This window comes from Sorex araneus, chromosome 1 (assembly GCF_027595985.1).
Source record: "Sorex araneus isolate mSorAra2 chromosome 1, mSorAra2.pri, whole genome shotgun sequence".
Classification (NCBI taxonomy): Eukaryota; Metazoa; Chordata; class Mammalia; order Eulipotyphla; family Soricidae; genus Sorex; species Sorex araneus.
In genome coordinates this window covers 191,774,296-191,800,395 of record NC_073302.1, presented here as the reverse complement: position 1 = coordinate 191,800,395, position 26,100 = coordinate 191,774,296, and the positions used below count along the sequence as shown (strand labels likewise).

The window sequence follows — 26,100 nt, the reverse complement described above, 5'->3', positions numbered from 1 at the left end:
TTTTATGCCAAGCATTTCCTTTGCCTACTCTGTTCTCTGTAAAACTCCGATAAAATTTTATACTCATGATAAATTTAAATCATAATAAAAAAATTTCACTGACTAGTAAAATGATCCATATAACAAAGTTGGGGGAAGGGTTAAGGAAGGGGTACACTGGTGATGAGGTATGGTATTGGAATTATGTGCATAAGAAATCATTAATAGCACTGTAACCCACAAAATCAATTTTAAAATTTTAATAAATTTAACAAGGGGGGAATTAATGAATTGAAAATTAAGATTCAAAAAAGACTAATTACAAATTGAAATTATAATAGTAAAAATTTCACTTCTCAGTTGTTACAACAAATGAAAGAAATTTAAATCTTAAAGAACACTGTTAAAAGAAATGTCTGGCAATTGTCAATATGGAATTACAGAAATTCGATAGTTTTTACTTACTTTAAGAGTCTTCACAACACATGAATTCCATTCTAAACTTGAACGCAAAGCTATGTTTCTCTCTGCCTCATGGCAGTGAGCCACAGCATCCTTCAGTCTCCTATTTGAACGATACAGCTCTACTAGACGAATATTGACATGGACATCATCAGGTCGTGCATAAAGTTCTGACTGAATCAAGTCAAAAAGTTTATTCCATCCATCTTCACCTTTACAATCTAAAAGTTGTTCCTGTTTTTTAAAAAATGATTAATTTAGAAAAATATCTGAATACTTTTCAAATAGATTATGGTTTTTAATACACTCCACTGTCTCAAATCTTAATTTCCAGATACCTTATTAGTGTCCCCCCCACACACATACATCCTTTTCAGAGGTGTTTCCTATCCAGAAACTATCACTGAATCACTGTCACTGTCATCCCGTTGTTCAAGATTTGCTCAAGAGGGCACCAGTAATGTCTCCATTCATCCCAGCCCTGAGATTTTAGCAGCCTCTCCTTACTCGTCTTTCCCAATGATTGGAGGCTTTAAGGGTCAGGAGACTGAGACCTGTTATTGTTACTGTATTTGGCATATCAAATACACCAGGGGGAGCTTGCCAGGCTCTTTCCTGCAAAGGTAAGGATGGAGAAAGAAAAGAATAGCTCCTGTCACCTTTTATTTGCCACCTCATTTCCCTTCTACTAACAATTTTTTTTTAGCCTTTGCTTGAAAACCTCCTATCCAATGACACAATTCTTTCCATTTTTACAAAATATTTATTTTTAAACTTCCTAATAACCCTAAAATGTCGTCCTATGGGTAATTTTCACTCAGTGGAGGAAAGTAATTTATCTAGGACTGAGGTAGTTTAACTGTTAGCTCAGTCAGAGACAGGTCAACAGGATAGATAGAGCACATTCTTTACATGCTAAGAGGCCCAGCTTCCGACCGATCCCAGCACCACATGGTCACAAGCATTGCCAGAGTTGACTCTCAAGATTTGCTCGAGAGGGCACCAGTAATGTGCCCTCAAACACTGAGCTCAGAGTGGCTCTGACCATGCCAAATATGGCCAAATACATACATAAATAAGATATTAGCTTAACTCCAGTTTCCAGTTATAAATCTGTGACGTGCCTAAAGTATTCCATACAGACATGTTGGATAGCACTTCTAACACATAATAATCTGACCAGAAATGGTTTAGACTTTGAAAAAAAAAAGAATTTTTTTTTTAATTTTTGGGTCTCACCCGGCGATGCACAGGGGTTACTCCTGGCTCATGTACTCAGGATTACTCCTGGTAGTGCACTGGGGACCATATGGGACGCTGGAAATGAACCCGGGTCGGCCGCATACAAGGCAAACGCCTTACCCGCTGTGCTATTGCTCCAGCCCTTGAAAAAATTTTTGGCATCCCCTCTGCCCTTTTTTTTCCAAATTACCAGAAGTCAGAAATGTAGTTGTGGTGCTAGATCACTTGCCTGTGATCACACTAGCAGAGCTAAGGATTACTTCCAGGGTTGCACAGAGCTCTACATATGAACAAATACAGATTAAAGCCTTTGTTTTGTTTTTCTTTTGGGACACACCCAGCAATGCACAGGGGTTACTCCTGGCTCTACACTCAGGAATTACCCCTGGCAGTGCTCAGGGAACCATATGGGGTGCTGGGAATCAAACCCAGGTCAGCTGCATGCAAGGCAAACGCCCTGTTCACTGTGCTATCACTCTAGTCCCAAAAGCCATTATTTTTTATGGGACTTTTTATATGCCAGATATAACTGGCATATAAAATTGTATTCATTTAAGATATATACCATGTTCGGTTTATACTGTAAAATAATTACCAATATTTAGTTAAAATCTAGCAACTCATGGTTACAAATTAATTTTTTTTGCATGATTATTTCTTAAGACTTATTCTCTTCGCAGTTTTCAAATAAACCACACATCTCCTTAACTACAGTCACCATGCTTTACACTATCTCCAGAACTTACAACCTATTTAATAACTTTTGACCTCATTGACCCATTTTCTCCTTTAGCTCCTCCCTTGACATACACTGGTTCAGTTTGGTCCTAAAAAAAAAAAAAAATTAAACTACCAAGTATTTAAAATCTGTTTTGATTCACTAAACATTTTATGTTCAGTTTCTTTACCTTCAGTTTATAAACTGCAGTACTTCCAGGGAAAAGTTTAGCTGCTCTTTCAACCCAGTATTTTGCTCTGCCATCGGCAACATCATTTTTACAAAGCAATTCTGCAATCTTCAGCACGAGATCCTTCTGTGTTGGATTTAATTCCACTGAACGCTATTACCAGAAAAGAAAATAATTAGCATGATCCCCAAAGCAGAATTAATCATACACATAAGCTATAAATTTATCACTGCCCCCATCAGACATACTCCTAAAATAATATGTTATCTTGAAGTTGTTAAAATGAGGGCAATGGGCTAAGCTGATTCTTTGCATGCTTAAGTCCCAGCTTGATGCCCTAGATACACGGTTCCCCATCCACTACCACTGGGAGTGACTGAAGAGAACAGAGCCAGGAGTAACTCTTGAGCACTGTCAGAAGTTATCTCTGAGAGCAGAGCCAGGTGTAAGCCCTGATCACTGCCAGGTTTGGCCCAAACACATGAAAGAGGAAATTATTATATATATATATATATATATATATATATACATAATAGAGTGCTGTAAGATGAAATCCTGCAATTTGCTGCCATGAAAAATCATAGAAGGTGTCACACTGAGTAAAGTCAGTCGGAAGTAGAAGGACAAGTACAGAACAATTTACCTCACAGGTGGGATAGAAATACAGTAAGGAATAAACAATCAACAACAACGAAACCAAGACCTGGCCTATACACCCGAGTCGAAGTGGGAGGGGACCACAGAACATTGGTGGAAGGACACTGGTGGAAGGACAAGGACACTAGTGGTGAGTATGGTACTGAAACATGAAACTGTCAGCAGTACTGTAAAGCACAATGCGTAAATAAAACTTGAAAAAAAAATTTAGCATATTTAAGGGCAAATAAATTCTATGGGTATAGGATAACATTGGGTTTGTCCTTTTAGCCTTGCCACGTGGAATTTAGCTTACTTTAAAGCAATGTCCTTTCTGCATGGACACAGGGAGACAGTTAATATTATGCTTTGTAACTTGGAAGCCGATTAACTCCAATAATATTTACTCCTGAGCATCTGTTTTCTCAACTCAGTTGCCCTTAGTTCCTAGCACCCCAAAAGCAGGGTCCCGACGAGGGACAGAATGGACACAGGGCAAGCTGTGATCTAACCCGGCATCGAAATGGGCCAGGCCAAAGCACTATAATACTCAACTATAAGTTAAGAACATGGTCATAAACAAATGTTGTCATAATCCAAAAATAATGACAAGACTAGGACCCTGCTGGGGTTAGGAAGACTAACCTGGCCTGAGGACTGTGGTCTGAATTACATAGTGAATGTCCTCAGGAAGAACCAAACTTTAAGTCTGTTATCTCTTACTGTGTTCATACAGAATAACATTACTAGAAATAGAAGTAAATTTACTGTAACTAAGCAGATTACTAGCTGAGGAAGGAAGAAAGGGACACACCCCAAGACACACCCTTGAGCGGATCTCCTAGTAATCTCATCAAAATCCTTAGATGAGATTTTGTTAATCTCCTCAAGAAATGGTCTTACCCTTCTTTGTTGATTTGTTAACGTTCAACCCACCTTTGTGTCACCACCCTATGTGATTGCTATATAAACTAAGACTGTAGGGACAGAAGAAAAGACAGCAGAGACAGAAGAGGAGACAGCAAAGACGAAAGGGGAGACAGAAAAAGAGGCAGCAGGACACAGACAGAAGAAGACACAGCAAGGAGAGGACAGAGGCAAGACAAAAGACACAGGAGAAGACACAGAGCAGAGAGAAGACACAGAAGCAAAGACAGAGAGAATTCGGAAGAGACCAGAGGAGAGACAGAGCTGTCTATCAACAACAGAGTGTTGAGCTGTCTCAACAAAAACAAGCTGTCACTCAACAGTACTGTGTCAAAAATGATGATATCGCAATTACTTTCTTTGAGGATCACTTATGTTTGTGAAAAGCTACTCATTTTATACAGCTTACCTTATAACATTCGACAGCTTTTTCTATGTTTTCCTCTGCTTCATAAAGAAGACCGAGAAATCTGTGGGCTTTGGGATCCCTTTCTTGCACATTAATATATGTAGATATGTACCTATTCAAAAATGAGACCCAAAAAAATTTAAATTATCACATTTATATAGAGAGAAATGCTAATAGAAAGGCATTGTTTTTTTTTGTTTGTTTTTGTTTTTTTTTTGTTTTTTTGCTTTTTGGGTCACACCCAGCTATGCTCAGGGGTTACTCCTGGCTTTGCACTCAGGAATTACTCCTGGCGGTGCTTGGGGGACCATATGGGATGCCAGGGATCAACCCGGGTCGGCCGCGTGCAAGGCAAACTCCCTACCCGCTGCGGCCCTACCCGCTGTGCTATTGCTCCGGCCCCAGAAAGGCATTGTTTTTAAACAAAATAACCACCAAAATAATTCAGTCATGCTAATTATTAGTTACCATTATTTAAACTAGATAATGCCAGTATCTACAGAATGAAAGGAGTAATAAATACAACTCAGTAATATACACAAAATTGACAACATTGCACCATTAAACAATCCATTAACATCTTTCTAGGACTGCACTCAGAAGTAAACACAAATTGCTGTTCTTTCTTGATTATATTTTGGAAAAGCGATAAATAATTTTGCATAGGAATCATAAACCAGAGTATACTATTTTCTGTTGCCTTTTGGTCCACCCCAGCAGTGCTCAGGGCTTACTTAAGACTCAGCACCCTGGCAGGGTGCTGGTGATGGAACCCAGGTCAGCCGCATGCAAGTACAACTATTTCTGAATTTAACATAAAGACATTTAATAATAAAGAGCAATAATTTACCAAGTAACAATTTTCAAAATGTCATACATTCATCTTTTAAACAAGTCATTTCTTGACTCAAATATAGTATAGGCTCATTTATTATAGTGAAGTTATATCAAACTCCGAAATAAGGGTTAATCGGCTGGAGCAATACCACAGCGGGTAGGGCGTTTGCCTTGCACGCAGCCAACCTGGGTTCAATTCCCAGCATCCCATATGATCCCCCGAGCACTGCCAGGGGTAATTCCTGAGTGCAAAGCCAGGAGTAACCCCTGTGCATCGCCGGGTGTGATCCAAAAAAAAAACCAAAAATTTTTTTTTAAAAAAAGGGTTAATAACCCCACGTTGCTAGTTTCTTAAAAATTGTTTCCATTTGGGGCTGGAGTGATAGCATAGCGGGGAGGGCGTTTGCCTTGCACGCGGCCGACCCGGGTTCAAATCCCAGCATCCCATATGGTCCCCTGAGCACCGCCAGGAGTAATTCCTGAGTGCAGAGCCAGGAGTAACCCCTGTGCATCGCCAGGTGTGACCCAAAAACCAAAAAAAAAAAAAAAAAAAAAAAAATTGTTTCCATTTTCCTTATCAGCAATTCCAACTTCCTAATCATGCATTTGGTAGTCTAATTTCCTGCCTTAAAGTCACTCTAAAACAGGAAATTAGATGACCAAACTTCTCCATCTTGAAGGAAATATAAAGAGTCAATAACAAATATTCAATTCAAAATTTGAGGGCAAGTACCACAGAATAGGAAAAATTATTTACCCAATACCCATGTGACAAGGGGTTAATATCAAAGATATAAAGGCACTGAAAGTTTCATAACTGTATGTCACAGTGATTCAATTAAAAAAATTGAAATTTTAAAAAAAAAATAAAGGCACTGGTAGAAATTTACAAGAAAAGAAATTGAACCCCATCAAAAAACGAGAAGAAAAAAAAGGGGAGAAGAAATGAACAGAAACTTCCTCAAAGAAATACAAATGGTCAGAAGACACATGAAAAAATGCTCTACATCACTACATCACTAATCACCAGAGATGCAAATCTATAGAGTAATGAGATATCAACTCATACCAGAGACTAGCACACATCAAAAAGAACAAGAACAACCAGTACTGGCGCGAATGTGGGGATAAAGGGACTCTCCATTGTTGGTGAGAATGCCGAATGGTTCAATCTTTTTGGAAAGCAATATGGGCATTCCTCAAAAAACTGGAAATTGAGCTTCCACATGATCCAGCAATACCTCTTCAGGCACACCCTGGGAGCCCCAAAAGCACAGCAGAAACACCATCGACACATCTACATTCATTGCAGCACTATTCATAATAACCAGAATCTGGAAACAACCCAAGGGCCAAAGAACAGACAACTGGATAAAGAAACTATGATACATACACACAATGGAATATTACACAGCCACCCGGAAAAATACTTATAAATGGATAGACATAAAGAGTATCATGCTGAGTGAAATGAGTCAAGTGGAACAGACATAGAATGACTGCATTCATTTGTGGCATATTATTAAAAAAGACACACACATAGTATGAGACTAATATCTAAGGACAGTAGAAACAAGGGTCCGGAGTACTAGTCCACTGTTGGAAGCTTGCCTCAAGTAGAGGGGGCAGTTAGGACAGAGAAGGGACCACTATGACAATAACTGTTGGAGGTGATCATCTGGAACAAGAACTGAGTGGAGAGAGGGAGAGCGGGAGAGAGAAGGAGGGAAGTGAGAAGGGGAGAGAGAGAGGGAGAGAGGGGGGAAATGAAGGAGAGGGAGACGGAGGGAAGAAAAAAGGGAGGGGAGGGAAGGTGGAGAGAAAGGGAGAGAGGGAGGGAGAGGGAGAAACAGACAGACACTGACTCTACCATAGGGGCAGGCTGGGGCAGGGGGTGGTGGTATGGGTATTAGGTCATCCTATAACTGAAACCCAATTATGTACAACTTTGTAACTGTGTATCTCACAGTGATGCAATAAAAAAAAGAAAAAAATTATCACATTAAAAAAAAAATTAGGGTAAGATCATTCTATATAGGTCTCCCTCCCTCTGACTAACTTCACTCAGTACGACAGTCTCCAGGTCCCTCCACTGGCAGCAAATTGCCTAACTTTATCTTTTCTTATGACCTAGTAATAGTTCACTGTGTACATATAGTTTCTTGATCCACTGTGTACATATACAATAGTTTCTATCCTTGGGCATTTGGATTATTTCCAGATTGTGGATAGTGCTACAAGAACACTAGGGTGGCAAATGTCTTTCCTCCACTTTGGTGTTTTTTCTTGGGGGAGGGATAGATTGATGGAGGGTAGAGGACAACTGGTTGTGTTGAAACAATGTATGCCTGAAACCCAACTATGAATAACTTCGTAGTTTCAAAATTACTGAATAAAAGTTCTAATATAATTAAGAAAAGCAACAAATAAAAACAGGAGGAGAAAAACTGGGGGAGTCAGGGGCCAGGTAGATAGCTCAGGAGGTAAAGCATGTGCCTTTAATGTAGCCACAATGGCTATAATCTGGTTCAAAACCCAGGCACCACATAGAGTGCCCTGAGTACCTCCAAGGGTCACATTCTTAAACAGAGCTAGGAAGAGCTCGTGAGTTCCGCAGGGTGTGACCCAAAATCCAAAATGAAAAAAATAAAAATTTTGCAAATTCTTTGGCAGAAGAAGCAGTACAAAAGTTAAGGCATTTGCCTAGCTTCATTCTCAAATCTGGTTCAAATTCTAGCACTACACAGGTTCCTTGAAGCACTGCCAGGAGGGCCCCTGGGCATGGCCCAATAATGCCCCGAAACCAAAATAGGAATTTTAAAAATTGTAAAGCAGCCTTTACACAAGGCACAACTTTCTACCCAGTGATCAGTTTAATTTTGTATTCATTGCTATTTTCCAGTCAATTAAAGTTCAGGTAGTGAATCAAAAAGGAATTAAGATGTACACATACTCTCTTTAATTCTAACCCAGGAACATATTCTAAAAAATGAGCCAAACAATTTCTTGCCCTAAAATAAAAAAGCACCAGGCATGGAAAGACACTCATTCCAGACACAATTACAATGAAATTTAGGCAAGTCCTAACATCCACTCAAGAGATGAATCTTCAAATCCTATTTCTAGTACAAAGACTTGCTTTAAAAAAAAATAAAATACTGGGGCCAGAGCGATAGCACAGCGGGTAGGGCATTTGCCTTGCACGCAGCCGACCCGGGTTCGATCCCCGGCATCCCATATGGTCCCCCAAGCACCGTCAGGAGTAATTCCTGAGTGCAGAGCCAGGAGTAACCCCGAGCATCGCTGGGTGTGACCCAAAAAGAAAAAAAAATACAAACAAAAATGTACCTTTATAAATCCGTAACTGTACCCTCATGGTGATTCATTAATTAAAAATAAATAAATTTATTTTTAAAAAAAGTGTGCCTTTGTCCATTTTATAGAACATGAAGTAAAAGCAAAGATTTTAGAAATCCAAAACCAGGGCTGGAGAAGGCTTCCTTGCATGCAGATGACCTGGGTTCAATAGTCAGGACCAAATATGACACTGTTGAGCACCACCAAGGAATACTGAGCACAGAGCCAAGAATAAGCCCTGAACACCTCTGGGTAAGACCCCTCCTCAAAAAAGGAAGAGGAAGGCTGAGGAGGGGAGGGAGAAAGAAGTCTAAAATCACGTTTATAGTTTGGTACTTACTTTTTAGCAAGATCATATTCCTTAGCTTCATAGTACAATTTTGCAAAATAGAATCCTTTCATTGACTTCTGAGGAAAAAAAAGAATTTTACTTTATTATCATTTTTTCCGTTAAAAAAAAATTGAGATTTCCCTTTTTATTTCCATAAGCACCAAAGTTCAAAATGTTAGGAAATATGAATATCGCATACAAGTATAAGAGTACAGACATCAAACACCTTGTTTTATAAAACTACATGAGAAATAAAACAAGAAAAAGAATATTACTAACTTATTTTTTCTGAGATGATCAAATAGAAAAATATTTTTATGAATGAGCTACTATTAATCATTACTGTATAAGTACTCCACATTCAGCAATCAGAACATTTTTTCATGATAAGAACAACAGCACCAAAGTCAGTATTTGGCTTATTTTCCCCCTTTTTTCAGAAATGACATTTCATATATAGGTACCAAAAGTGTATTGAGGTGAGAAGAGTGGGAACCTTTTGAATTCCTGGTTAGGGCTAGCATTGTAGAATTATGAATACTCACTCTTGTATTACCTCCAAAGGAATCATGAGGTTTTTTTTAATTTTAATTATAAAAAATGCAGACAAAAATTTAAAAAATACATTCAAAGTTAGTATCTTATTCTTCGTGGCGTTTCTTTGACGACCATTTAGTATTACTTGCAAAGCTGATTTGTGACCATCAATTTCTGTAAATGTTAATTTTCCTGAAAAGCTTTTTAGCAATCTTTAAAAAACAAGTCATACCCTAACTGAATCAGACGAGGACTGCAGTCATAGCACAGTGGGTAGGGTGTTTGCCTTGCACACAGCTGACTTGGGTTCAATTCCTCCATCCCTCTCAGAGAGCCTGGCAAGCTACCAAGAGGATCCCACCCACATGACAGAGCCTGGCAAGGCTACCCATGGCGTATTCAATATACCAAAAACATATACCATGAACAACGGGGACAACAGTGCGACAGTGCTACAATGCTACCCCTAACTGGATAAAGCACTACTGGTTGGATTTTTTTTTTTTTTAATTCCCCAAATTGGCAATCTCTGACCATTCCCTTCTGGCCTACAAGTGCTTCATTTGATACATCTACTATGATTCTCTCTCTCTCTTTTTTTTTTTTGGCTTTTTTTGGTCACACCCAGTGATGCACAGGGGTAATCCTGGCTTTACACTCAGGAATTACTACTGGCAGTGCTCAGGGGACGATAAGGGATGCTGGGAATTGAACCCGGGTCAGCCACGTCCAAGGCAAACGCCCTACCCGCTGTGCTATTGCTACAGCCCCTCTACTGTGTTTCTTATGGCAATCCCTTATATGTCTTTATCCCCTTTTAAGACTCTTGAGTTTGCCATTTTAATTACAAGTGATTTAATGCTAATCTATTTATTTTGATTTTGGGAAATACTCTAGGTTTCCTGGATCTAGGTATATCTCCTTCACACTGGGAAAGTTCTGAAAAACTTGAGAGAAAGTACAGCAGGTAAGATACTTGCCTTGCACGCAGCTGACCCAAGGTTCTATCACCAGTATTCCATTTGGTCTACTGAGCACTGCCAGAAATAATTCCTGAGTGCAGAGCTAGGAGCAACTCCAGTGCATTGTGGGTGTGGCCCAATAATTAAAAAAAAAAAAAAGAACAGGGAAGTTCTCAGCTAGTCTATCTTCAACCAGTAATTCTTTTATTCCTTTCTCTGGAACACATGATATAAATGCAGTCCCTCTTGACACTCTCCCATAAACCTTGAATTTTATCTCTTTTAAATTTTTTCTTTTACTGGGGCTGGAGTGATAGCACAGCGGGTAGGGCGTTTGCCTTGCATGTGGCCGACCCAGGTTCAAATCCCAGCATCCCATATGGTCCCCTGAGCAGCGCCAGGGGTGATTCCTGAGTACAAAAGCCAGGAGTAACCCCCGTGCATCACCAGGTCTGACCCAAAACGGAAAAAAAAGAAAAAAGTTTTGGAAGCCAAAAGATCACGTCATGCATGCTGCTACATTCACTGCACTTTCGAAAGCACTAAGGGAAGTTCCCCAGACTGCTGCATGCTGCTGAGGATTACAACAAAAAATGGAACTGAAGTATATGAGGACAGAAGCAAACTCAACAGGCTGGGGCACATACAAGATGCAAGTTTGGCCACCAGCACCATAAGTGCGGTTCTGAGGTCCAGAATAATAGTACAGCAAGGAGGGTGTCTACTCTGTACGCAATTGACCGAGATTCAATCCCCAGTAGCCCATATGGTCCCCTGAGCACCACCAGGAGTAATTCCTGAATGCAGAGCCAGGAGCAACCCCTGAGCATTGTCGGGTATGACTCCCAAATAAATAAATAGATAAATAAAAGTGAAACAACAAGCCCCTGAAATGCTAGAAGGGACCCTTAAACACTAGGCTGAGAACCACCCCTGAACACTGCTAGGAATTCCCTAAAAAAATAATAATAAATTATGTATTTTTAAAATACACTGAAGTTATTCAAGCTACAAATATTTCTTCTAGTTTAAGAGAATTAAGTTAGAAAAGAGATTCACGGGACCAAAATGATAGATACTATTGCAGGCAGTGGCACAAAGTTTGAAAAGGTCATGGGACATTCTCCAGGACAGAACACATGTTGAAACACAAGAGTCAATAAAGTGATGAAGTTTAAAAGCACATCAATCAAATCACTATGCTGCATAGGTAGAAGTTAATAATAAAAAGGAGGACTCTCTGCGCCTAAAGACTTTGATTCCAGAGACCTAACACTTTCGGGCATCCAGCGCAGCTTCTAATAACAATGCACTGGGACTGCGAACTGGGCTCCAACTCTGTGCTGCCCGGGGGTGGAGTTTTTTTTCCTCCCCACCCTGTCTTCCTGCACGGAAAATGGTGGCGGCGGCAGCAACCGCATGGCAGGCGCCATCTTAAGAATCCTAACCCAGAGGTACTCGATTTCTACACTTGGGGCTCCCAGGGACTCACGGGAAGGGGGTGTAACCGGCACGCCCTCGGCCCAGATAAATTCGGAGCTGCTGAGCGGGAAGCGGACCCTCTGCGCCTAAAGACTTTGATTCCAGAGACCTAACACTTTCGGGCATCCAGCACAGCTTCTAATAACAATGCACTGGGACTGCAATCTGGTCTATGCAATTTCTGGTAGAATTTTCCCTGGACTTTATACAGAAATCCAAAACTGCGCGGACTTGACATCTATAATTGTCAGCTATGTGAAACGGTTCCTTTTGAACAGGTCTGACTTGGGGGGGAAACTCCAAATAATAACAGTAAGTTTTTGTTGAAATATTGAAGGTTATTAATGTAGCAGCCACCTCTCTGGACTGTGAACTAAGCAAAAGCCCCACACCGGCCGTTGCGGCGTGGCGTACACCATACTATGAGGCACGGGATGGGGGATGAGGGTGAAAAAAAAAAAAGGGGGGAAAGAAAAAAGGGAAAAAAAAAAGAAGAAGAAGAGTTATGTACCTGGAGCAGTGGGGCTCCATATCTCTTCATTCCCAGCAATGGAAAACTAATTATCAAATGCTTTCTTGGTAGTAGGTCTGTCTCTCTTGGGTAGAAACTCCAACAACTATAGTGAGTTGTGTGTTGAAATATGGAATGTAATCAAGGTAAAGAGAAAATGAAGTAAAATTTATTAGTTATACAGTAGGGGGTAGGGGGTGGGGGCGGGGGGTATACTGGGGTTTTTGGTGGTGGAATATGGGCACTGGTGAAGGGATGGGTGTTTGAATATTGTATAACTGAGACATAAACCTGAGAACTTTGTAACTTTCCACATAGTGATTTAATAAAAAGTTAAATAATAATAATAATAAAAAGGAAACTGGGAAGAATTGAACATCTATCTAGAGACTAGACAATATGCTACTGGAAACTATGGGGCACATGGAGGCTATCAAGGAGAAGGGCATGAGCTAGCAGATGGAACAACAAAATCAGAGCTCTAATGAAGGTTCATAACAATATCTGACTAAATCAAGTCACCAACAAAAAGCTCAAATGAGCCATCTGAACTCATTATAAAACTAGACAAAGAACAAATAAAATTCAAGGTCAAATAAAAGAGGGCCAAACCGATTGCTCAAAGGACTAGAGCTTATACTTGACCACAGAAGGAGGCCCAGGTTCAATCCCCAGTACCCTACACATGGTCCACCAAGCACTGCCAGGAGAAATCCCCAAGCACAGAGCCAGATATTAAAATTAAATGGAGACAGAAATTTATCTCAACATCATAATGGCAATATACTACAATGTCACAGCATCACCTCACTTAACAATGAAAACCTGAAGCTGTTTCTCCAAAATCAGTTACAAAACAAGAATGTCCGCTCACTCCACTACTATCCAATACAGTACTGAAGTCCTGGCCACACCAATTACAGGGAAAAGATTCATGGAAAAAAACATACGCAGAACCTTCCATGATAAAACCACTGACCAAGCAGTGGGAGCAAAGATAAACAAATAAGACTATATTAAACTTTCAAGAAGCTTCTGGAAAGTACCAATGACATGAACAAAAATTGGAGGAAACAGGGGACACTGGTGGTGTTTGGAAATATACACTGGATGAAGCAACATTGTTTGAAACATTGTATGACTGAAACCCAACCATGAACAACTTTGTAATGTGTATCTCATGGTGATTTAAATAATAATAACAGTAAGATTCAGAGCCAAGGAGATGGCTCAAAGAGCAGGAGTATAAGCTTTCATGCAAAAGCCCCCAGTTCAAACCCTAGTACCAAAGGTTACTCAAGGAACCCCCGGGAATGGCTCCTGAAAGAAGAGATTCAAACTGGTAAAGAAGATTACCATTATTCGCAGATCACACAACTTATATACGGATATACACATATATCTGTATATTTGTAGAAAGAAAAAGATAAATACAGAGACATCTTGAGTGCTCTGGACTTTTACTGCTAACTCGGTGGTTGGGTTCAAACCCAGGTTAGCAGCATGCAAGGCCTTACCCAGACATAACACATATTTTTCTAAATTGTAAGAAAATTCATTAAAGTAGCAGGATAAAAAAATCAATATATAAATATCTTTTGCATTTTTATGCGCAAACTCTTAGAGAAAAACCCCGCTTACAATTGTACCCTTCTCCCCAAAATCAAGTACACATTATTCAACTTAACAAATTTGATGGAAAAATACATCAAAAGCTTAAAACTAAGGGTCAGAGCGGGCTCCTAGTGGGTACAGCATTTGCCTTACACGCAGCCAACCCAGGTCAATCACCAGCTTCACATACAGTTCCCCAAGCACTGCCAGGAGTTAATTCCTGAGTGCAGAGCCAGGTATAAACTGGAGCAGCACTTGGTGTGACCCAACCCCTGGCATTCCATATGGTCCCCGAGCTCCACCAAGAGTTATCCCTGAGTACAAAGTCAGGAGTAAGCCCTGAGTAAAAGCTGGGTGTGGGGAAAAAATAATAATAATAAAAGTAAAAGTAAAAGATTGTTAAGAAAAACAATGAGTTCAGAGAAAAGACTTAAGTATCAGGAATAAAGAGTGTTATGTAATAATAAAGCTAACAATTTTAGTGGCTGGAGATTAGTACAGTGAGTAGGGCACTTGCCTTGTAAGCAACCGGCCCCAGCATCTCATATGGTTTCCCCAAGTAGGAATAATTCCCAAGTACCAGAAGTAGCCCTGAACATTGCCAGGTGTAACTGTTGATTTCTCAGGGTTTGAAAGATAGCTCAAGAGGCTGAAGATGTGGTAGGACATGATTCCCTGAGGGTCCTGGATAAAGCGCAAAACCAAAACAAGCCAAAAAGCTGTCAAACTTTCAGGTAGTCTTTAACATGAAAAACAGTATATACAAAACATGTTACGGCAAAAGACATACAAAAACACACAAACATGCAAGAAGGAAAAAATGCAAGAAGAAACTAATAAATTCACATTTTAGTTTTAGGCTTCACTACCTCTTTATCCGAAATAGATCCAGCAGACAGAAAATCATAAATAGTGGAAATGAATTAAGCATTATCATCAATCAACTGGATATAACTGATATCTATGACTACTCCATTCAATAAATCTCTTTCTCTCTTTTGGGGGGGGGAGGAGGAGAATTAACTCTCCAGCCCTCCATTCAATAGCAATAAGCATTTCTCTCAAATCGAAAATTCACCTAGACCAACTACATTTTTTGGCCCAAAACAATAGCAATTAGGACTCAAATAATGGCTCGACAGCTGCAAGTGTCGACCTTAGGAGACATGAGTTCAATCACCAGTGCAACCTTCAGGTGCAAAGCATGATTTTAACAGCTGTTATCTCAAACCCCTAGAACTGTAAGAATGAGTGATCTTAGATGTTCCGTCATTTCAAGCAAGCACCAGAACTAAACTGTATAACCCCCTCTCCCCCGACCCATGAGAAATGCAACTAAAAATGTACAATCACTGAGACCAGCAGTGTGACCCACAGTGAACATTTACCAGAAATAGCATAACCAGGTGTGTGCAACCCCCAGTCATTGTAACTATAGCAACAAAAATGCATGAGGTAGAATCGTTTTTTCAAAAATATCAGGGCCCAAGAGACAGTACAGGAGGTAAGGCATTTTGCTAGCAATTTTGCTAGCATTCATCCACATTGACTGTGACCCTGATTCATATCCCACCATCACATAATGGTCATCTGAGCCCTACCAGTACTCAGTCCTAAGCAAATAGCCAGAAAGGGCCACTGAGCTCTCACTATATGCAGATAACGATATGATATTCAGAAAATCGTACAAAAAAGCTCCTAGAAACAGACTTGTATAGTAAAGTGGCAAAAAAAAAAAAATCAATACAGAAAAGTCCACTGCTTTCCTAGAAACAAATAATGAAAAAAGACAAAGAGTTTTTAAAATTCCCATTCATATTTGTGCCTGAGAAAATCAAGTACCTCAGAATCATCTTAACTGAAGAGGTGAAGAAGGACCAATACAAAGAGAACTACAGAACACTACTTCAAGAAATAGTAAGAGGACATAAGGAAATGAAGACACATCCCCTATTCATGAACTGAATTAACATCATCAAAATAGCAATACTCCCCAAATTATATAGATTCAATGCAGTCCCATTCCCTATAAGGATACCTACGACCTTTTTCAAAGGAAGAGACCAAACATTCCTAAATTCATATGGAACAATAAACCCCCACAAATAGCTAAAGCAATCCTTAGGAAAAAGAAGATGGAAGCATCACCTTCCTCAACTTCACACTATACTACAAAGTGTTAGTAACTAGAACAGCATGGTACTTGAAATTTCCTTATAAATGGATGGGCATGGAGAGTATCATGCTGAGTGAAATGAGTCAGGAAAGGGAGAGATATAGAATGACTGCATTCACTTTAAAAATTTTTTAAAAATAAAAATTTAAATTTAAAATTTTGTCCCGTACTATTTAAAATAGTACGGGACAAAAATCCATGGCCAAGGAAAATGGGGACCAGGAGGACTGGTCAATGGTTGAAAGCTAGCCACAAGTGAGTGGGAGGCAAAGGGTAGTTAGGATAGAGAAAAGGCCAGTATGATAATAACAGTTGGAAATGATCACTTTATACAGGAACTGAGTGTTGAAAGTAGGTAAAGAGACATACCTGATAACCTTTCAGTCCACAATGCCCAAAAAGAGAGAGGGGGAGGGCGAGAGTGAGAGTGCCTGCCATAGAGGGGGGAGACAAGAGAGGGAAACTGGGGACATTGGTGGTGGGAAATGTACACTACACTGGTGAAGGGATGGCTGTTGGAACACTATATGACTAAAACCAAACCATAAACAACCTGGTATCTCAGAGATTAATTAAAAAAAACAATTAAAAACAAAAGCATGGTACTGGAATAAGACTCCCAGATTCATGGAATAGAGTTGAATATCCTGACACAGATCCTCAAATATATGATCATTTAATCTTTAATAAAGGAGCAAAAAATATGAAGTGGAGCAAGAAAAGCCTCTTCAACAAGTGGTGCTGGGAAAACTAGGCATTACATGCAAAAAAGATAAATTCAGACGTTTTCCTAATGCTAAGCACAAAAGTCAAATCAAAATAAAGACCTCAATATCAGACCTGAATCCATAAAGCAGGTAGAAGAAAATGCAGGCAGAAACTTCCATGTTATTGAAACTAAAGGCATCTTCAAAGATGAAACATCACTGATCAAGCAAATGGAAGCAAAGACAAACAAATGGGACTACAATAAACTAAGACACTTCTGCATTCCAAAAGAATCGGTGAACAGAATGGGAAAAGTTATTTACATAATACCTATATGATAAGGGATTAATATCAAAAATATATAAGGCACTGGTAGAACTTTACCAAAAAAAATCCGAACACTCAAAAAATGCGGAAAAGAAATGAATAGAAACTTCCTCAAAGAAGAAATCCAAATGGCCTAACGGCACATGAAAAAATGCTCTGCATCACTAATCATCAGGAAGAGGCAAATCAAAACAACCACAAGATACCATGTCACACCACAGAAACTGGCACACATGGAAAAGAAACAAGAACACCAGTGGTGCGGATGCAGGGAGAAAGGGACTCTCATTCACTGTTGGTAGGAACGCCAACTGATACCATCTTTTTGAAAAATAGTATGGGAATTCCTAAAAAACTAAAAATTGAGCTCCCATATCATCCTACAACACCATTTCTGGGAATATAATCTAGGGGCACAAAAACACACAGCAGAAAAGCCATCTGCACTCCTATGTTTACTGCAGCACTGGAGGCTGACAGACGGCAGGAGGGAAACTGGGGGCACTGGTGGTGGGAAATGTGCACTGTGGAGGAACTGGTGCTAGAACATTACATTACTGAAATCCAATCATGAACAGCTTTGTACTGTGTACTCATTTTTTTCCTTTTTTTTTGTGATTCAATTTTTTTTAAATTTTTTTTAATTTTTAATCAGTAACAGCCAGCAAATAACTAGAAATTTAAAACTACTTAACTCCCCAATACATGGCTCAAAGTACCTAGAGAAAGGTCTGTCTTGGGGGCCACACCCAAAGGTGCTCTGGGCTTGGGCTTCTTCCTGGCTCTATGCTCAAAGGTAACTCCGATGGGGCTCAGGGGATCATATGCAGTACCAGAGATTCAACAAAGGGGTGAGCATCATTAAAGGAAAGCACATTAACTAACTCTGTAGGTATCTCTCTGGCACTAAAATTTTATAATGGGATCACACCCGGTGGTGCTCAGAGCTTATTCCTTTTTTTTTTTTTTTTGAAGTAAATAGATTTTATTTAGAGGCTTCTGAGGGAAGGAGGAAGGAATAAGTGGGAGAGAGAATAGTGAAAATAACGCGCTCAAGAGAGAACACGGGCTTCTCCGAGGGTGGAGGAAGCCACTACACATAACCAAGCTTTAGACACAAAAGTATGAAAGCATGAAAGTACACATCTCAAGAGGGGAGATGCAGGCGACACATGTGCTCGGGCGACACCTGTGCTTGGCCACGCGAGCACAAGCAGCACATGGGCTCAGGCAGCATATGCACCCAGAGCTTATTCCTCACTACTCTCAGAAACACTTCTTAGAGGACCATATGAATCATACCAGGGATCACACCCAGGTTGGCCAAGTGTAAGACAAGTTGACCCACTGTACTATTCACCCCACTTCACCTTGAAGTATTTTCTTTTTTTCTTTTTTTTTTTTGCTTTTTGAGTCACACCTGGCAATGCACAGGGGTTATTCCTGGCTCTGCACTCAGGAATCACCCCTGGCGGTGCTCAGGGACCATATAGGATGCTGGGAATCGAACCCGGGTCGGCCTGGCTCTGAACTCAGGAATCACCCCTGGCGGTGCTCAGAGGACCATATGGGATGTTGGGAATCGAACCCGGGTCAGCTGCGTGCAAGCCCTACCCACTGTGCTATCACTCCAGCCCTCCTGAAGTATGTTCAAATGCAACTAAGTAACATCAAAAGATATGGGACTCAGGCTGGAGCTCTAACACAGTGGGTAGGGTGTTTGCCTTGCACACAGCCAAACTGAGTTTGATTCCCAGCATCTCATATGGTCCCCCAAGCACCGCCGTTAGTAATTCCTGAGTGCAAAGCCAGGAGTAACCCCTGTGCAATGCCGAGTGCGACCCAAAAAGAAGAAAAAAAAAAAAGAGAGATGGGACTCAACAGAAGCATACATTAAAAAATGTCTAACATCTACAGCCAGGAAATTAACTCCCAAGTTAGAGCTGCAAGGCTCACATACACAAGGGCTGGAGTTCAATCCTTAATATCCCTTGCCTCCAGCATTGTCAGATATAGATCTGGATCCACCCCAAGCACTGCCACTGGTCCTCGAGAACTGCTAGAGTGGTCCTGGGATGACCCAATACTGCTTGGCCCCAGTGGTGCTTTGTCATGTGGCACTAGCCTTGAACCACCACGACTAGTGGGCTATGTACTGCTGGTAGACGCCCCAGAGGACCCCAGATCTCAGCTTGCCCCCCCACCTCTAATATTTAAAGTCTACTAAACTTCTAACCCAGGAAACTACAAAAAGAGCTATTTAAACCTAAAATAAATAAAGGTCAAGAAAAAAGAATCACAAAATTCAAAGCAATTGAGAGCAGAAGGAAAAAAAAAAACCAAAGGGTAATTTATTGAAAAGATTTGGGAGATAGCTCTATTCACTGAAAAGATTAGGAAGATAGCTCAGAGTTGGACCTTTTGCAGGATCCCTGCAACCCATTTCATAAACATCACACCAGAGTAGCCCCAAACACTACCTGGTGTGGTCCAAAAGCTAGAAACAAAACCACAAATACTAATATAATCAATAAAATATTAAGGCAGGGTAACAAGGAAAAAGCATATGTGTAAAGGATTAGGGAATCACTACAAACCCAATGATTATAAATGATTAAGACTATACAACCTCAGGAGTTGGAAGGATAGTACAGGGGCTGAGGGTTCCCTTTCATGTGGCCATCCCCAGAGTTTGATCCCTTGGGCACCATCTAGAGATTGATCCTTGGGCACAGAGCCTCAGGAGTAAGCCCTAACCATCTTGAAACGTAGCCCACCTCCTCCAACTAAACAAACAAAAAAAATGATAGCTTCAAAGTCAGGAGCGAATGAGATAGTTCAAGGATTAAGTGCATATTCTGTATGCCAGAGATCATACAGGGGACCATCCAATATACTAAGAGCACCAAGCCCCACCAGGAGTAATTCCTGAGTAACCCCTGAGCATTGCTGGGTGTGACCCAAAAACAGAACTAAACTAGGGGGGTGGGGTGAGGAGAACTGAAAACATGCTCTGCAATCTAAATCCAGGGCACCAAATGACCGCCTGAACATCACTTGATCAATCCACACTTGATCACGGAGCTTCAGAAATCACACAGTTGCAGCATCAAGGATCCCAAAGTCTGACACTTCAGTTGTAGATGCATATACAACACTTGCAATATTGCAAGAATCCAAGACGCAGAACCCTCGCCCTCAGTCACAGCGATCCCCATTATCAGTAACAGCTAGGGATTGCTAACCAGCAATGTAGCTCAGTAGTAAAGTACTTGCCTTACATGTGAGACCTTAAATTAGATCCATCGGCACCTCAAAACAATCAAAATAAAACAAAAAGGGCAAAGAATTGAAAGCTTTCTCACTAAAATAAAAAACAAGACAAAGATGATCCCTCTCACTTGCTCCTTTACATCAACATACTAGAAGTGCTAGCTAATAATACAGTAAGATAAAAATAAGAAATAAAGAGTTGGGCTTCACTAAACACAAGTTCTGCATGCAGGAGGCTAAGAGTTGATCCTTTGTACCACAAAGACCCCTAAGTACCAGTGGGAGGAACTTCTGAGCACAGTCCAGAGTAGCCCCCAAACTACTCTGGGGGCTAGTTGATGAGGCCCAAACTGTCTCCAAATTAAAACATGAAAGAGGTATAACTGGAAAGAAATAAAACTACAGATGACATGACTGTCTATAAAGAAAGTCAAAAGAATAAACAAAATATTACTGGAAATAAGCAATTAGAACAGGATACAATACAACAATTAAAACACAAATAAGCAATTTGTGCAGGATACAAAATTAACTCAAAAATAAGTTGACAGCAAAAATCAAGTGACATGTGAAACAATTTGGTTGTATTCGAAAAGGATCAAGTTGGAGGACTCAAAGTACCATCCTCAATTATTCTAGAAAGCTACAATAATCAAGAAAATGTATTTACTATTGATGAAAATGTAAGTAGCAAAGTGAAACACTAAGAGCCGAAAATTACCCTATATAAACATAATCAACTGATACTTTGACAAAGGAGCATAAACAATGTGTTGGACAAAAGAGTCTTTCAACTACACATGCCTCAAAAACCAATCTATATACAGAACTTACACAAAATTAGTTTTCTTCACAAACTTTTAACTTCTTCAGAAAATTTAACCTAAAACATATCACACATATAATGCAAAACAGGGGGTCGGGGATTATACAGTGGTAAGGTGTTTGCTTGCATGCAGCTAATCTGGGCTTGATCCCAATCCCCTGAGCACTGCCAAGAAGTGATTCCTGAGTGCAGAGAAAGGAGTAACCCCTAAGCGCTGCCAGGTGTAACCCAAAAACCAAAATAATGAAATAAAGAGTAATAAAAATAAAATGCAAAACATGAAATCTCTAGAAATTAACAACAGAGGAGAAAAGTACAATAACTTTAGTTTTAGCCATGACTTTTGACAGTGCCAAGGATCAAACCCAGGGGGCCGGAGTGATAGCACAGCGGGTAGGGCGTTTGCCTTGCACGTGGCCGACCCGGGTTCGATCCCCGGCATCCTATATGGTCCCCCAAACACTGCCTGGAGTAATTCCTGAGTGCAAAGCCAGAAATAACCCCTGAGCATCGTTGGGTGTGACCCAAAAAGAAAAAAAAAAAAAAGGATCAAACCCAGTTTGGGTCACATGCCACATGTGTTAGCACTGCAAAATTTGTGAAAAAGTTTAAAGACTATAGTCCACAAGAGAACGAAAAGAAAAGCTACACGTTAGGAGAAATATTTGTAAAAGAGTACACTTGGAAAAGGACTGTTGCCCAAAATGCACCAGTAACTTTTAAAACTACAAGAGGAACCAGAGAGATAGTACAGGGGTTAGGCAGTTTACCTGGCATTCCAATAACCCAAGTTCAAAGCATAGAACCAAAAGTAGTCCCCAGGGTACAGCCAGGGGTCAATCCTGAGCATAAAGCCAAAAAGGCTCTGAGGAAGACCAATATGGCCCAAAAAAACAAAACTGCAAGGAACAGCACAGGAGATAGCTCAGTGGCTAAAAATGCCCCCTCAGACTAGAGGCATAGTACCCTGGTTAAAGCACTTGCCTTGCATCCTACCACGAGCATCCCCAGGGGCCATACCTGACTGAGCAGAGTCATGAATAGCCCCTGTGCACAAAGTGTGGCCCAAAACCCCAAAAAGTATTTTTTCAAATCTTTTTAAATAAAAATGCCTACTTTACAAACACAGGGCCATGAGTTTAGTCACTGATGCTACCTGTCTGCAGTGCACAAAGCACAGTCCTCGTAGCTCTATCCTCTGGAAGCCTGAGGGTTCTGGTGCCATCAGGCATGTGCAAGCAATATAATGCATGCAAACCCCACAAATACCAATACCAAGGTAAACAAAGGAGAGGGCAGCAGGGGAGAGACAGCCCCATTAAAAATGAGTCCAAGGAATAGAGCACTAATATAGTGGGTAAAGAGCCTGCCATGCAGGAGGCCAACCGGGGTTCGATCCCTGGCATCCTATATGCTCCCCTGAGCAGGCCAAGATTGATCAAAATACAGAGCCAGGAAATAGAGTCCAAGACTTAAACAAAAACATCGTCAAATAAGAAATACAAAAAAGGTAAACATCTAAGACTAGAATAAAGCAATACAAAGAAATATCATCTCCCGCCCCTCCACCATCCACCACACACACCATCGGGAACCATAGATGGTGCCGGGAATCAAATCCTAAGTTAAACTTCAAAAACCTTTGTAGAATTTTTTCTAACTTTTAGAAACAAACGCCAGCAAGAATGTGCTACTACACAATTCATTCACTGCTAGTGGGAGTGTAAAATAGAACAGCAACTTTTGAGGATAGTTTGGCAGCTTTTCATAAACTAACAGAAACTTACTTTGTGTTGAAACCAGAGACAAAACAGCAGACAAGGCCCTTGCCTTGCATGCAGGAGACCCAGATTGAATCCCTGAGCACTGTCATACGGTCCTGCAAGCACCACCAGGAGTTATCCCCCTGAGATCAAAGTCAGGGATAAGCCCTGAGGAGAAAATCATGAGTTAGCCCTGAGTACTGCCTGAGTAGCCCATAAAGGAAAAAAGAAGAAAAAATTTACTACATGCTTCGTCAATAACAATCTCTGGCATTTAATTATTTTGGGGTGAAGGGTGGAAAGGGGTGACACCAGGTTATGCGCAGGGCTAGCTCTGTGCTCAGGCACTACATGGGGTGCCAGACAAGTACCCTATGCACAGCATTCTCTTTCTGGCCCCAGTTTATTCAGAGAAACTACAAACAATCCATACTAAAGTCCATATACAGATGTTTACCTCAAAACTTCAAACCAACCGAAGTATTCTTTACTATAGTCCATCCAGAGGAAAATAATATTCAGCACTAGAAAGAAATCCCGCATAAAAAGATGTAGAAAAAACTTACAAGCACACAACTAAGTCAAATTTAAAATAACAACTAGACAGGGGCTGGAGAGATAGCACAGCGGGTAGGGCGTTTGCCTTGCACACGGCCAACCCGAGTTCAAATCCCAGCATCCCATATGGTCCCCTGAGCACGGCCAGGGGTGATTCCTGAGTGCAGAGCCAGGAGTAACCCCTGTGCATCGCCGGGTGTGACCCAAAAAGCAAAAAAATAAAAAATAAATAACAACTAGACAGAAATCTAGGAAAACTGAATAGAAGTTGTCTGGAAAAAGAAAAGGAAAGGCACTGGGATTTTGTTTCCGAGCCACACCCATCCGGTGCTCAGGACTTATTTCTGGTCTGAGCTCAGTGCTCACCCCTGGAGGAGTCAGGGGCCAAATGGAGTGCTGGGGGTAGATTCCAGTCAGACACACGCAAACAGCCCACAGTGTGTACCACGTCCTGGATTTTCTCAAGGCACAGGTAGAAAGTAGGAAAGCACCTAAGGGAAGCACCAGAGACCAGGAGCTGCCCTCACACCCCGGGACGCAGGCGCCCTAGAAAGTCAAACCCGGGCCCCGCCGGGACGATCCTGGCGCGCAGCAGGAGTCCCCGAGTCACTGCGGAGTGTGGCCCAGCGGTAACACCCGGCTGAGGGGGGGCTGAGGGGAGGGGATCACACAGGGTCCGCCAGACTCGTCTGTCCCAACTGCACAGCAGCGGTCTCGCGCCGTGACGTCCTCTCGCTTACACGCGAAACACTCCGTGAATCCCAAAGTCGCCCACTGGTCAGAACCCGTCGAGGCCCAAACCAAGCTTCCGGCTTGACGTTGTTTTAAACAACAGGTTGAAACAACGCAAGGACCAGAAGGACAGTGTTTTTCCTCAGGGGAAAGCAGGCGTGAAGGAAACACGCGACAACAGAAGGTCCCGCGGGCAGCACTCCGCCCCGCGCGGCCGTGGGAGGGGCAGGCGGGCCGCCGGGCCCGAGACCCCTCCGCGGCAGATACGCGGGGCCCCACCCGGGCTCCGGGCCCGGAGAGCACCCGGAGGCGCGGGCGCGCGGCCCTCACGACGCCCCGCGGGTCTCCCCGCAGCTCAGCCCGGCCTCGGCCCCGCCGCCCGCCCCGCCTCTCCAGACGGCCCGCAGTTCTCCCCGGCCTGGCGCGGGTCGCGGGGCCAAGAGGCCCCTCCCGCGTGCACCGGCCGCTGTGCGCAGCGCCAGATGCGGGAGACCTGCGGCGGGGAGACCTGCGGCGGCGAGGGGGAGACCTGCGGCGGCGGCGGGGCCTGGCCCGCACAGTCTCGAAAGCCCGAGCCGCCCGACCTCGCGCCGGCGCCCTCCGCAGGCCCAAGGGCGCCTCAGCCCCGACGCCGGGGACGCCGCCCGCGCCGCACACTCACCTCGCGGGGCGACGGGGCCGAGCCCTGCACCGAAGCGATGTAGCGCTCCACGTCGGCCTTGCTGCGCCGCATCGCGCCGCCGGCCGGGCGCCCGGGCCGCGGGAGGCCAGGAGGGAGGCACGCAGCAATCAGGCGTCCCCGTGAGCGCGGCGCCCACGGCCCGTGACGCAGCACCGTCGCCTCGCCGCACGGCGTGCGTATGCCCTCATCACTGTGCGCCACACAGTCGCCGAGGCGCGCACGCGCACTCTTGCCCGCGCGGAGCCCAGGCCTCCCGCCGCGCACGCGCACTCTCACCTAGCCCGGGCGTGTTCCCCCCCCCGCGGCGCACGCGCAGTCTTGCCAATCCCGGGCCGGCCACCCCCGCCGCGCACGCGCACTCTCGCCTAGTCCTAGTCCGGGGCGCCCTGCGGCCCACACCTGTTTTGGTCGCTGGGCTTCCAGCGCTGGAACTTGGCTCGCGAGCGCTAATGACCAGATCAACACGGCAAGAAGCCGTGTGGGCCCCGGATTGCAGCGGCACTGGGATGCGGCCTGTCGGGCCAGCCTCTGAGCGGTGGCAGTATCTGCCGGCGGTGGCCGGGCTCGGGGTCCCACGGTGCCCGCCTGGCGGTGGCCGGGCTCGGGGTCCCACGGTGCTCGCTTTCTGAGACGAGAGGAAAAGAGCTAGCCCAACGAGCTTCGCAAAGGCCGCGCAGCTGCCGGAACCCCCCAGTACGGAACAGTGAGCACTGTCGCGGGGTGAGACCCCCAGGCGCAGGCAGCGGCACTGGACTCTCAGCAGCAGTGCGGAGGGTCCGGCGCGTGAGGGCGGAGGCCTGGAGCATCCCTTGGTGCTCGGCCTGTACGCCAGGACCCAAGTAACGCCGCGCGGAGAGCCAT

The 26,100-nt window shown here is 42.8% G+C and overlaps 1 protein-coding gene across 1 annotated transcript in view; it reads right to left on the bottom strand.

The window, feature by feature from the left end:
- The window catches only part of LOC101540874 (E3 SUMO-protein ligase RanBP2), a 76,127-nt gene extending 50,753 nt beyond the window's left edge, over positions 1-25,374 (bottom strand). Inside the window, exons 1-5 of the mRNA XM_055138054.1 lie at positions 25,219-25,374; positions 9,098-9,165; positions 4,564-4,675; positions 2,592-2,744; positions 445-675 (exon numbers count right to left, since the gene is read on the bottom strand). Of these exons, the coding sequence (XP_054994029.1) occupies positions 445-675; positions 2,592-2,744; positions 4,564-4,675; positions 9,098-9,165; positions 25,219-25,290 (636 nt within the window). The 5' untranslated portion in view covers positions 25,291-25,374. The remainder of the gene's footprint in view (positions 1-444; positions 676-2,591; positions 2,745-4,563; positions 4,676-9,097; positions 9,166-25,218) is intronic.
- Positions 25,375-26,100: the final 726 nt, after the last annotated feature.